This window comes from Balaenoptera ricei, chromosome 14 (genome assembly GCF_028023285.1).
Source record: "Balaenoptera ricei isolate mBalRic1 chromosome 14, mBalRic1.hap2, whole genome shotgun sequence".
In the NCBI taxonomy this organism is placed as follows: Eukaryota; Metazoa; Chordata; class Mammalia; order Artiodactyla; family Balaenopteridae; genus Balaenoptera; species Balaenoptera ricei.
The window spans coordinates 80,711,743-80,726,239 of NC_082652.1; the positions used below are offsets into that span (position 1 = coordinate 80,711,743).

The 14,497-nt window shown below is 35.2% G+C and overlaps 1 protein-coding gene across 7 annotated transcripts in view; it reads left to right on the forward strand.

The window, feature by feature from the left end:
• Positions 1 to 14,497, forward strand: part of RELCH (RAB11 binding and LisH domain, coiled-coil and HEAT repeat containing) — a 122,854-nt gene that overhangs the window by 44,357 nt on the left and 64,000 nt on the right. For 5 of the 7 annotated variants that reach the window (XM_059894404.1, XM_059894405.1, XM_059894408.1 and 2 more), the window contains exons 9-11: positions 543 to 618; positions 2,834 to 2,929; positions 3,079 to 3,102. In XM_059894404.1, the coding sequence (XP_059750387.1) occupies positions 543 to 618; positions 2,834 to 2,929; positions 3,079 to 3,102 (196 nt within the window). The remainder of the gene's footprint in view (positions 1 to 542; positions 619 to 2,833; positions 2,930 to 3,078; positions 3,103 to 14,497) is intronic. The other 2 variants (XM_059894406.1, XM_059894407.1) reach the window with 1 other exon arrangement.

A 14,497-nucleotide genomic window follows, 5' to 3' on the forward strand; every position in this document is an offset into this window, starting at 1 on the left:
TTCAATTACAAAAATACTTCCTTTGAGATATACCATGAATGTTGAACAAGCCTCTCCTTCATTTATCTTTAATTTTTAATTCTTTTATGTGGGTTTCTAACATTAAGGATTATCATTATCATTATATAGATCTGTAAAACTTCTCAGCAACATACCAGGTCAACCTTTGTATCCACTGTTTACCTTTCTGGGACCATAGAGAATTAGGGAAGAAAAAAAAAACTCATTTCAGGTTTTACAAGCACTTTCTGTGGTCATTGACCTGCCATACCACTTCAGGTTTAATCCACTAACATTTATAAGTCATTCATTCCCATAACATCAAGCTCTTTTAAGATCAGCATCTATTGCTGATTTCTTTTCCCCAGTATAATTCTCCACTGAAGTGACCTTTAAGTCTTTTGTGGCTGAGATATTCAGTTAACATTTGTGGGGTAGGGATCATGCAAGGATGGGAATTATAACCTGCAACTTACTTTCTCCTTAAATGCCAGTGGTAACTATTTGGTATTGTCCCATTTTCATTCAATATTTTCTTCTAGGAAGTTGTCTCCTGCTTTCCATCAAGCACTACTCTCTTTCTGTCGAATGTCAGCAGATAGTCGTTTAGGATCAGAGGTAAATTATACCCGATTCTTTCAAACTTTCTTAAAACATTCTGTTTTTCTTCTTAGCATCTTACCCAAAAATAATTGTGATAAGACTCTATTTCAAGTACAAATCTATTATTTAAAATAATGCTCTAAGAAATTGTTCCTAAAATTTTAAAATTTTAAGGAAAGTAGTTGATTATTTTTGTCTTTAGATTAAAGCTTTGTTTAGTATTAAAGTGGCCTTTTACAGTCTAGTTTTGTTATGTCTACCAACATATGGTTATATGCCTCTCTATGGTATAATTCAGAAAACCAAATCAAGTGTACATATTGTTTATAATTTCAGTTATTTTTAGATTACTCTATTTTTAATTTCATTTGGATTGTCTTTTTTTCCCCCACCTTCATGCTTTATGCTTTATAGTCTAATAAGTTTGAACAAATATTCGTGATTCCAGAAATAACTGATAAGCTTTCTGCTTCAGGGTCAGGGTGAGGGTATTATTTCAGCAGTTAACATGAAATTCCATTAAAAAATACCTAACACACACTAAGCATTATGTTACATGTCATCTCATTTAATCTGCATTTTAATTTGCAAACTTACAAAGTAGGTAATATTAGTCTAATTTTCCAGATAAGGAAATTTTAGACAAGTCCCATAACTTTCCCAATGTTAGACAGCTACCCAGGTCTATATGATTGTAAAGCCTAATTGCTAAGTATTTGCATTGGTGTCAGGAGCTGAACAACCTACCTCTGCAAAGTGAATCTAAACTTAGGTTATTTAGATGAATAAATCAAAAATATTATTTCCTTTTGATGCTGACCAAAAGCTGTAAACTCAAATGTCTGCAAAGAAACCAGGCAGGTCTCATAATATGGTGAAGCAAGAGGGTAATAATAAGGAGTGGTGGGTACTGTAGTAAATTCAAACTTACATCCTTTGCCTAAATCTTCCAGGTGATTGCTTGTGTGTGTGTGTGAGGGCCCAAGGATAGTGCCATTGCTAGACTATATAGCACCTTTGTGCAAATTAAAACGATACTCCTTACTTTTGGTGGATATATACCTGGTGTGGCAAATGAGTGCCTGTTGGATGTCAGCCCCACTTACCATTTAGGCTGATTCTCTGTGCAAGGCATAGCTGATAACAGTCTTTTTCAAGAGAAGTTGGGCATATGGATTTTTTTTTTTTGGTTGTCTGTAATTTTCTTTTTTTTTTTTAACATCTTTATTGGAGTATAATTGCTTTACAATGGTGTGTTAGTTTCTGCTTTATAATAAAGTGAATCAGCTATACATATATATATATCCCCATGTCTCCTCCCTCTTGCGTCTCCCTCCCACCCTCCCTATCCCACCCCTCTAGGTGGTCACAAAGCACCGAGCTGATCTCCCTGTGCTATGCAGCTGCTTCCCACTAGCTATTTTACATTTGGTAGTGTATATATGTCCATGCCACTCTCTCACTTCGTCCCAGCTTACCCTTACCCCTCCCCGTGTCCTCAAGTCCATTCTCTACGCTTGCATCTTTATTTCTGTCCTACCCCTAGGTTCGGATTGATTGTCTTTGGTTTCAGAGTTTATTAGCTGTCAGATTTGTTTTCCTCAAGTCCTTTGTAATTGTTGTTGCAGGCTTATCTTCAGAGGGTTTTTTTCTTTTTTTCTCCTATCTTTATACTCACTCCTCCCTTTCTAGCTGTTTTGTGGTTGATTCCACTTCACCTCTTTTGGGCTTCTGTCCCACAATGTCATTAAGTATATGAAAGAGCTAGAGGATGGTTTGGATGCAATCTGGCAATCCTCATTGTAAGACTGGGTCAGCCCCCTTGGACTTCCCTTGCATGCAGCTTCATTATACAAACTACTTTCACCTTAGGCAAAGACTGTAGCTTTGTGGGCACCTTTTCCTCAAGAACAAAATTAAAAACCGTTGAAGCTGCCCCAGTCCTGTGTTATCCCTGTTTGTTCCCAGAACTGAAGCCTTGTAAGCCTCCCTGTCTTCACCCTTGCTTCTTAACAGTGTTTTAAATCCATTTCTGGTCTATAAAAATGTTTATCCCATTAGGGATTACAGTTGTTCTTATTGTTGTTTTTATCATCATCATCATCAATTGTAATTTTGGTTGTGTGTTTGGAACAGAGGTGACAGGGTCCAAAACATAAACTTTAAGTACAATACCATCATGCACAGAAGTTCTCCAGTGTCATCATTTATTAATTCTTCGGTTTTCTAGGTGTCTCGGATTGCAGACAGTGAGAAAAGTGTTATGTTAATGCTGGGGCGCTGCCTGCCACACATTGTTCCTAATGTGCTGTTGGCAAAGAGAGAGGTGAGACACATAAAAGTATTTTCATTCCCCAGATCTCATCATGTTGTCCATTTTTTGTCATTTTGAAGTTTAGTGTTATATTTTTATTTTGTTAAAGTCTATTACTTGCAATCATATTCTTACTTTTGTGCATGCATCTCTGCTCCTAGAGAATGGTTTTACACCTCTGTCAGGTGAGTTCAGTAAAACTGCATGGTATTCATGTTTTCCAGTTTTGCTTAAAGCATCATTAGCTTTTGCAGCACTAACTATTACTGTAGGTCCATTTATGTGCCATGAACACTGTCCGTTTTTTACATTACCAGTTAACTAATTTATTCTATCTCTGCTTTTGATATGATATGCATGATTTGTCTACAGAAATAGACACACTTTGTATTGAACATTCACAGGGACTAATAATGTAACTTTTCTTAAAAGTAGTTACCTATTATTAATGTTAGTTTTATTGTATTTGTTTGGCAGTAATTACATTTGTCTTAGGATGATAGGATAGTTATAATATTGTCTACAATAACTTTTGAAAGTACCTTTTTTGTTTTTCTTGTAGCTCACCTGTTATTGACAGATGCTTTATATGTCCAAAATAGAGTAGCAAATTTATTTTAGTACACATTGCCTATGTTATAAGCCATAAATACTGTAGAAAGTTATTTTTAGAGTTATATTTAGCCAATAAAAGACTAATGAAAAGTTATCTGTAATCTCATTTAAATGACAGTGAATGATTTATTTGCAAACAAGTTAATTATTTATTTGAATTATTCAATTTATGAAATCAATTTTCAGTTCAGAAATTTTTTTTTAATGGGTTAAGAATATTTTAGAATGTGTCATAAAAGTTTCTTTTGTTATCCTCTTAATATTTACCACCAGTTTTAATCATAATTCATGGGACCTACAGTATGATAGGTACACAATGCATTGGCAAAACCCATGTAGAGCTTATCCTTAATTATCTGTTTAGCACAAGAAATTTGTACTGATCCTCAAGAAAATGTATGTGTAGAGCTTAAAAATTTTTTATACCTATAGGTATTTTTAATTTAAAAAAGATAAACATGACTGTTTTCTTACTGATGGTTTTATTTTACCTAATATTTAAAAATAGCTGTGAGACGTTAATAAGTATGGAAATTTTTCTATGTCTTGAAGGATCAGTGTCCAATTTCAGATTGTTTTGCAGTTCTGCCTGGCAGAATGGTGTTTGAGCTTCTTTTCCTTTTTCAGCTTGTAACATAATCCATGCAATGCATTAATGTTTGCATCCCTTTTACTATGTTTCCTTAATATAATCTTTAAAATATCACAGAAACCTAATTGTTATGAGATGCAGTTTAAGCTTTTTATTTTAATTTTCCCTTTTTTAACCATAAAAAACTACCACTAAAATCTGATTGTACTGCATGAAGTATTTATAAATTTGCATCATCAGTAATCAGATATATATATATATAAATATATATGTAAACATATTTATATATACACATATATTTTATTTGTGGTATGATGTTTACTTTTTGGCTGATTTTAAGGTTTTTATATTTTAAAATATTTATATACTTATAATTTCATGAAGAATTGATCATTTATCTTTGTTTAATTATTTGTACTTTATTCTGTTTTACCAGAAGATTTACCATTTATTATATACCAAAGTTGTATTCCCTCAAAATTAAATTGGTAAATAATGAAGTATACCTTGCCTTTCTTTGAAACTAATCCCAGGGCATAAAAGGTCAAAACTTTTATTTCATTTTATCCTTTGATATATTGGATTACTTGTATTTAATATTTTACCCTAGTTCTTTATATCTATATTTTTAAAAAGGTCTCGAGATTGAAGGATTAATATTTTTATTTTTTCTTATTTCTCAAGTTTTATGTGTTCTCTTATCAGTATAAACCTTTTTATTGATATGTAAATACAATTAAAATGTCCCTTAGTAAACTGATCATAGCAATATCCTAGGTAATTAAAAAAATAAAACATTAAAAACAGGTTTTAAGGTTTGAAAAAATAATACATTCACATGGTTTAACATCTTTTAAATATAAAAAGATGTACAACAAAAACTTGTCTTCCCTTGTCCCTGAGCCACCACCCTACATGCAATAAATTTTATTAGCTTCTAGTGTATTCTTTCAAGTTCTTTGCCCATTTTTTAAGTAGATTGTTTGCCTTTAAATTGTAAGAGTTCTTACAATTCTGTATATTAAACCCTTATCTCATACATGATTTGCAAATATTTTCTCCCACCCTATAGGTTTTCTTTTCGCATTGTTGGTAATGTCCTTAGATGGACAAATGTTTTTCATTTTTGTGAAATCTGATCTCTCTACTTTTTTCTTTTGTTGCTTGAGTTTTTGGTATCAATCTAAGAATCCATTGCCAAATCTGAAGTCAGAAAGATTTATTCCTGTGTTTTCTTCTAATAGTTTTATACCTTTAGCTCTTATATTTAGGTCATTGATCCATTTTGAGTTTTTTTTTTTTTGTAATATATGGAGTGAGGTAGGAGTCCAAAACTTTATTCTTTTCATTTAGTTATCCAGATATCCCAGCACCATTTGTTGAAGAGAAAGTTGTTTCCCTAATGAATGGTCATGGCACCTTTGCCAAAAATCAGTTCAATGTCGATGTTTGGATTCAATTCTATACTTTCAATTCTGTACCATTGGTCTTTGTGTTTATCTTTATGCCCATTCCACTCTATTTTGATTACCGTAGCTTTATAGTAAGTTTTGAAATTGGGAAGAATGAGTCCTCCGGCTTTGTTTTCTTTTTCAATATCGTTTAGCCATTTAGGGCCCCTTTCATTTCCATATGAATTTGATGCTCAGTTTTGATTTCTGCCATAAAGGTCATTTGAATTTTGATAGGGATTGCACTGAATCTGTAGATCACTTTGGGGAATATTGACATTCAAACAATATTAAGTCTTGCAATTTATGAGCATGAGATTCTTTACAGTTATTTGTGTCTTTCAGCAATGTTTTGTAGTTTTCAGTGTACAAGTTTTTCACTTCCATGTTAAAATTTATTTCTAAGTATTTTATTCTCATGGATGCTGTTGTAAATGAAATTGATTCCTTAATTTCCTTTTCAGGTTGCTCATTGCTGGTATATAGAAACAACTGATATTTGTATGTTGATCTTATAACTTGAAACTTTGCTGAATTTGTTTATTAGCTCTAGTAGTTTTTTGTGGATTCTATGAGATTTATATAGAGTCATGTTATCTGCAAATGGAGATATCTTGCTTCTTTCGTTCCAATTTGGATAGCTTTTATTTCTTCCTCTTACTTAATTGCTTTGGTTAGGACTGCCAATACAATTTTAAATACCATTGTTTTCAGAAAGCAGATATCCTTGTCTTGTTCCTGATCTTAGGGGGAAAGTTTTCAGTCTTTCACCATTGAGTCTAATGCTAGCTGTGGGTTTTTCATAAATGCCCTTTATCATATTAGGGAAGTTTTCTTCTAATCCTAGTTTGCGGAGTGTTTTTATCTTGAAAGGTTGTTGAATTTCATCAAAAACTTTTTCCATATCAATCAAGGTGATGATCTTTTTCCCTGGTGTAATACATTGATTGATTTTTCATATGTTAAACCACCTTCACATTCCTGGGATAAATCCCAGTCAGTCATGGTGTATAATCCTTATAATGTATTGTTGAATTTGGCATTAGTATCTTACTGCACATTTTTCCTTCTAAATTCGTAAGGGATATTGATCTGTAGTTTTCTTTTGTTGTGCTATTTTTGTCTGGTTTTGATATCAGGCTAATGCTAGCCTTATGGGATGTATTAGGAATTGTTCCTCCTTTTCTATTCTTTCTAAGAGTTTGAGTAGGATCAGTGTTAATAATTCTTTTTTTTTAACATATTTATTGGAGTATAATTGCTTTACAATAGTGTGTTAGTTTCTGCTTTATAACAAAGTGAATCAGTTATACCTATACGTATGTCCTCATATCTCTTCCCTCTTGCGTCTCCCTCCCTCCCACCCTCCCTATCCCACCCCTCTAGGTGGTCACAAAGCACCAAGCTGATCTGCCTGTGCTATGCGGCTGCTTCCCACTAGCTATCTATTTTACATTTGGTAGTGTATATATGTCCATGCCACTCTCTTACCCTGTCACATCTCACCCCTCCCCCTCCCCATATCCTCAAGTCCATTCTCTAGTAGGTCTGTGTCTTTATTCCCGTCTTGCCACTAGGTTCTTCATGACCTTTTTTTTTTTTTCCTTAGATTCCGTATATATGTGTTAGCATACTGTATTTGTTTTTCTCTTTCTGACTTACTTCACTCTGTATGACAGACTCTAACTCCATCCACCTCACTACAAATAACTCAATTTCGTTTCTTTTTATGGCTGAGTAATATTCCATTGTATATATGTGCCACATCTTCTTTATCCATTCATCTGTTGATGGACACTTAGGTTGCTTCCATGTCCTGGCTATTGTAAATAGAGCTGCAATGAACATTTTGGTACATGACTCTTTTTGAACTATGGTTTTCTCAGGGTATATGCCCAGTAGTGGGATTGCTGGGTCGTATGGTAGTTCTATTTTTAGTTTTTTAAGGAACCTCCATACTGTTCTCCATAGTGGCTGTATCAATTTACATTCCCACCAACAGTGCAAGAGTGTTCCCTTTCCTCCACACCCTCTCCAGCATTTATTATTTCTAGATTTTTTGATGATGGCCATTCTGACTGGTGTGAGGTGATACCTCATTGTAGTTCTGATTTGCATTTCTCTGATGATTAATGATGTTGAGCATTCTTTCATGTGTCTGTTGGCAATCTGTATATCTTCTTTGGAGAAATGTCTATTTAGGTCTTCTGCCCATTTTTGGATTGGGTTGTTTGTTTTTTTGTTATTGAGCTGCATGAGCTGCTTGTAAATCTTGGAGATTAATCCTTTGTCAGTTGCTTCATTTGCAAATATTTTCTCCCATTCTGAGGGTTGTCTTTTGGTCTTGTTTATGGTTTCCTTTGCTGTGCAAAAGCTTTTAAGTTTCATTAGGTCCCATATGTTTATTTGTGTTTTTATTTCCATTTCTCTAGGAGGTGGGTCAAAAAGAATCTTGCTGTGATTTATGTCATAGAGTGTTCTGCCTATGTTTTCCTCTAACAGTTTGATAGTGTCTGGCCTTACACTTAAGTCTTTAATCCATTTTGAGTTTATTTTTGTGTATGGTGTCAGGGAGTGTTCTAATTTCATACTTTTACATGTATCTGTCCAATTTTCCCAGCACCACTTATTGAAGAGACTGTCTTTTCTCCACTGTATATGCTTGCCTCCTTTATCAAAGATAAGGTGACCATATGTGCATGGGTTTATCTCTGGGCTTTCTATCCTGTTCCATTGATCTATATTTCTCTTTTTGTGCCAGTACCATACTGTCTTGATTACTGTAGCTTTGTAATAAAGTCTGAAGTCAGGGAGCCTGATTCCTCCCGCTCCATTTTTCATTCTCAAGATTGCTTTGGCTATTCGGGATCTTTTGTGTTTCCATACAGATTGTGAAATTTTTTGTTCTAGTTCTGTGAAAAATGCCACTGGTAGTTTGATAGGGATTGCATTGAATCTGTAGATTGCTTTGGGTAGTAGAGTCATTTTCACAGTGTTGATCCAAGAACATGGTATATCTCTCCATCTGTTGGTATCATCTTTAATTTCTTTCATCAGTGTCTTATAGTTTTCTGCATACAGGTCTTTTGTCTCCTTAGGTAGGTTTATTCCTAGATATTTTATTCATTTTGTTGCAATGGTAAATGGGAGTGTTTCCTTAATTTCTCTTTCAGATTTTTCATCATTCATGTGTAGGAATACTAGAGATTTCTGTGCATTAATTTTGTATCCTGCTACTTTACCAAATTCATTGATTAGCTCCAGTAGTTTTCTGGTAGCATCTTTAGGATTCTCTATGTATAGTATCATGTCATCTGCAAACAGTGACTGTTTTATTTCTTCTTTTCTGATTTGGATTCCTTTTATTTCTTATTCTTCTCTGATTGCTGTGGCTAAAACTTCCAGAACTATGTTGAATAATAGTGGTGAGAGTGGGCAACCTTGTCTTGTTCCTGATCTTAGTGGAAATCGTTTCAGTTTTTCAACATTGAGGACGATATTGGCTGTGGGTTTGGCATATATGACTTTTATTATGTTGAGGAAAGTTCCCTCTATGCCTACTTTCTAGAGGGTTTTTATCATAAATGGGTGTTGAATTTTGTCAAAAGCTTTCTCTGCATCTATTGAGATGATCATATGGTTTTTCTCCTTCAATTTGTTAATATGGTGTATCACATTGATTGATTTGCATATATTGAAGAATCCTTGCATTCCTGGATAAACCCCACTTGATCATGGTGTATGATCCTTTTAATGTGCTGCTGGATTCTGTTTCCTAGTATTTTGTTGAGGATTTTTGCATCTACGTTCATCAGTGATATTGGCCTGTAGTTTTCTTTCTTTGAGAAATCTTTGTCTGGTTTTGGTATCAGGGTGATGGTGGACTCATAGAATGAGTTTGGGAGTGTTCCTCCCTCTGCTATATTTTGGAAGAATTTGAGAAGGATAGGTGTTAGCTCTTCTCTAAATGTTTGATAGAATTCGCCTGTGAAGCCATCTGGTCCTGGGCTTTTGTTTGTTGGAAGATTTTTAATCACAGTTTCAATTTCAGTGCTTGTGATTGGTCTGTTCATATTTTCTATTTCTTCCTGGTTCAGTCTCGGCAGGTTGTGCATTTCTAAGAATTTGTCCTTTTCTTCCAGGTTGTCCATTTTATTGGCATATAATTGCTTTTAGTAATCTCTCATGATCCTTTGTATTTCTGCAGTGTCAGTTGTTACTTCTCCTTTTTCATTTCTAATTCTATTGATTTGAATCTTCTCCCTTTTTCTCTTGATGAGTCTGACTAATGGTTTATCAATTTTGTTTTATCTTCTCAAAGAACCAGCTTTTAGTTTTATTGATCGTTGCTATGGTTTCCTTCATTTCTTTTTCCTTTATTTCTGATCTGATCTTTATGATTTCTTTCCTTCTGCTAACTTTGGGGTTTTTTTGTTCTTCTTTCTCTAATTGCTTTAGGTGTAAGGTTAGGTTGTTTATTTGAGGTGTTTCCTGTTTCTTAAGGTAGGATTGTATTGCTATAAACTTCCCTCTTAGAACTGCTTTTGCTGCATCCCATAGGTTTTGCGTCGTCGTGTTTTCATTGTCATTTGTTTCTAAGTATTATTTGATTTCCTCTTTGATTTCCTCGGTGATCTGTTGATTATTAAGTAGTGTATTGTTTAGCCTCCATGTGTTTGTATTTTTTACAGATTTTTTCCTGTAATTGATATCTAGTCTCATAACATTGCGGTCGGAAAAAATACTTGATACGATTTCAGTTTTCTTAAACTTACCAAGGCTTGATTTGTGACCCAAGATATGATCTATCCTGTAGAATGTTCCATGAGCACTTGAGAAGAATGTGTATTCTGCTGTTTTTGGATGGAATGTCCTGTAAATATCAATTAAGTCCATCTTGCTTAATGTATCATTTAAAGCTTGTGTTTCCTTATTTATTTTCATTTTGGATGATCTGTCCATTGGTGAAAGTGTGATGTTAAAGTCCCCTACTATGATTGTGTTACTGTCGATTTCCCCTTTTATGGCTGTTAGTATTTGCCTTATATATTGAGGTGCTCCTATGTTGGGTGCATAAACATTTACAATTGTTATATCTCCTTCTTGGATTGATCCCTTGATCATTATGTAGCGTCCTTCTTTGTCTCTTGTGATAGTCTTCATTTTAAAGTCTATTTTGTCTGATATGAGAATTGCTACTCCAGCTTTCTTTTGATTTCCATTTGCATGGAATATCTTTTTCCATCCCCTCACTTTCAGTCTGTATGTGTCCCTAGGTCTTAAGTGGGTCTCTTGTAGACAGCATATATACGGGTCTTGTTTTTGTATCCATTCAGTCAGTCTATGGATTTTGGTTGCAGCATTTAATCCATTCACATTTCAGGTAATTATTGATATGTATGTTCCTATTACCATTTTCTTAATTGTTATGGGTTTGTAGGTCTTTTCCTTCTCTTGTGTTTCCTGCCTAGAGAAGTTCCTTTAACATTTGTTGTAAAACTGGTTCGGTGGTGCTGAATTCTCTTAGCTTTTGCTTGTCTGTAAAGGTTTTAATTTCTCCGTCAAATCTGAATGAGATCCTTGCTGGGTAGAGTAATCTTGGTTGTAGGTTTTTCTCCTTTATCACTTTAAATATGTCCTGCCACTCCCTTCTGGTTTGCAGAGTTTCTGCTGAAAGATCAGCTGACCTTATGGGTATTCCCTTGTATGTTATTTGTTGTTTGTACCTTGCTGCTTTTAATATTTTTTCTTTGTATTTAATTTTTCATAGTTTGATTAATATGTGTCTTGGCGTGTTTCTCCTTGTATTTATATGTATGGGACTCTCTGTGCTTCCTGGACTTGATTAACTATTTCCTTTCCCATATTAGGGAAATTTTCAACTATAATCTCTTCAAATATTTTCTCAGTCCCTTTCTTTTTCTCTTCTTCTTCTGGGACCCCTATAATTTGAATGTTTGTGCGTTTAATGTTGTCCCAGAGGTCTCTGAGACTGTCCTCAATTCTTTGCATTCTTTTTTCTTTATTCTGCTCTGCAGTAGTTATTTACACTTTTATTTTCCAGGTCACTTATCCATTCTTCTGCTTCAGTTATTCTGCTATTGATCCCTTCTAAAGAATTTTTAATTTCATTTATTGTGTTGTTCATCACTGTTTGTTTGCTCTTTAGTCCTTCTAGGTCCTTGTTAAACCTTTCTTTTATTTTCTCCATTCTATTTCCAAGATTTTGGATCATCTTTACTATCATTATTCTGAACTCTTTTTCAGGTAGACTGCCTATTTCCTCTTAATTTGTTAGGTCTAGTGGGTTCTTGCCTTTCTCCTTCATCTGCTGTGTGTTTTTCTCTCTTCTCATTTTGCTTCACTTACTGTGTTTGGGGTCTCCATTTCACAGGCTGCAGGTTCATAGTTCCCGTTGTTTTTGGTGTCCCAGTGGCTAAGGTTGGTTCAGTGGGTTGTGTACGCTTCCTGGTGGAAGGGACTAGTGCCTGTGTTCTGGTGGATGAGGCTGGATCTTGTCTTTCTGGTGGGCAGGTCCACGTCTGGTGGTGTGTTTTGGGGTGTCTGTGGCCTTATTATGATTTTAGGCAGCCTCTCTCCCAGTGGATGGGGTTGTGTTCCTGTGTTGCTAGTTGTTTGGCATAGGGTGTCCGGCACTGTAGCTTGCTGGTCGTTGAGTGAAGCTCGGTCTTGGTGTTGAGATGGAGATCTCTGGGAGATTTTCACCGTTTGATGTTACGTGAAGCTGGCAGGTCTCTTGTGGACCAGTGTGCTGAACTTGGCTCTCCCACCTCAGAGGCACAGCCTTGACGCCTGGCTGGAGTACCAAGAGCCTTTCATCCACATGGCTGCTAGTGTTGGAGGGTGTCCTGCAGAGGCGGGGGGTGGCTGTGGCTCACCGTGGGGACAAGGACACTGGCAGCAGAAGTTCGGGGAAGTACTCCTTGGTGTGAGCCCTCCCAGAGTCCTCTCGTGCCGCCCCAGTCTCGAAGCTCCCGCCCCTGCTCCTCAGGCTGGGTCCCCCTAATAATTCTTTAAATGTGTTTTAGAATTCATCAGTTCTGATCCTAGAACTTTTCTTTGGGGGAGGGTTTTTATTACTGTTTCAATCTATTTGCTTGTTATTGGTCTGTTGTGATTTTCTGTCTCTTCTTGACTCAGTTTTGGTAATTTATGTGATTCTAGGAATTAGTTCATTTCTTGATTATCTAATTTGTTGCTGAAGCATTGTTTATGGTATTCACTTATAATCCTTTTAATTTTTGTAAGGTTGCTACTAATGTACTCTCCTTTATTTCTGATTCTAGGTATTTGCATCTTCTCTCTTTTTCTCTTAGTCAGTCTAGCTAAAGGATTTTCAATTGTGTTGATCTTTTCAAGGAACCAACTTCTGATTTTGCTGATTCTCTTGTTTTCCTTGTGTATATTTCATTTATCTCTGGTCTAATCTTTATTATTTTCTTTTTTCAGCCTGCCCTTAGTTTAGTTTGCTCTTTGTTGCAAGGTTGTTGACTTGGGATCTTGCTTTTTTAATGTAGGCAATTACAAGTATAAATTTCCCTCTGTGTCCTGCTTATGCTGCATTTCACACATTTTGGTATGTTCTGTTTCTCATTTTCATTTATCTCAAAGTATTTTAATTTCCTTAGTGATTTCTTTGACCCATTTTTTGTTTAAGAATGTGTTGTTTAACATCCACATATTACTGAATTTTCCAGTTTCCCTTCAGTTATTGAGTTTTAATTTCCAATCTGGCTGGAGAAGATTCTCTGTGTGATTTCAATCTTTTAAAAACTTACCAAGAATTGTCTGTAGCCTAACATATGTTCTCTCCTTGAGAATGTTCCATGTGCACCTGAAAATAATATATATTCTGCTCTTGTCAGCTAGAGTGGTCTATATATGTCTATTAGGTCTAATTGTTTTACATTGTTCAAGTCCTCTATTTCCTTACTGATCTTTCGTCTGGATGTTCTGTGCATTATCGAAACTGGGGTATGGAAGTCTCCAACTATTATTGGAGCTGTATTGTATTCTTTCAGAGGTATTCTGAAGAATTCTCATTCTCAAGACTGCATAATATCTAGTCTTCTGTAGTCTTTTAAACTGGGTATTTCAAGCTTTATTGACTACACTGTCAGTAAGGAAGATATTTTACATCATGTGCCAGTATATAATTACACATGTAATTAAAATAAAAGTGTTGCAAATCAAGTCTTGCCTTTATTACAAAAAGTTAAAATAGAAGATAGTATCAAACAGGATTTTATAAATATTTTAAAACACTAAAGAATATACCTAAATAAACAATAAAAAAGAAAAAAAAGCTCTTTGTGACTCATTCAGTTGACTTTATGACCCCCTATTTTATTTTATTTTTTTTTATTTTTATTTTTTTAAATTTATTTATTTTTATTTATTTATGGCTGTGTTGGGTCTTCGTTTCTGTGCGAGGGCTTTCTCTCGTTGCGGCAAGCGGGGGCCACTCTTCATCGCGGTGCACGGGCCTCTCACGATCGCGGCCTCTCTTGTTGCGGAGCACAGGCTCCAGACGCGCAGGCTCAGTAATCGTGGCTCACGGGCCCAGCCGCTCCGCGGCATGTGGGATCCTCCCAGACCAGGGCTCGAAACCATGTCCCCTGCATTAGCAGGCAGACTCTCAACCACTGCACCACCAGGGAAGCCGCATGACCCACTATTTTAAATGGAGTGACATAAAGGTTAATTAAAACTGTCTAATAAATTAAACTTTATGTTGTATAAAAGTGGAAAGTACAGTGGCTATAGATATTAGTGTTATTTGTTTTTGTTTTTTAAAAGAAAAATCGTAACCTCACTTAACCTTCAGGGCACAATTATAGCATTTTCCAAATTCAACATACCTTATTTTCAAATCTAAGATACCATTGATTGTAACAATTA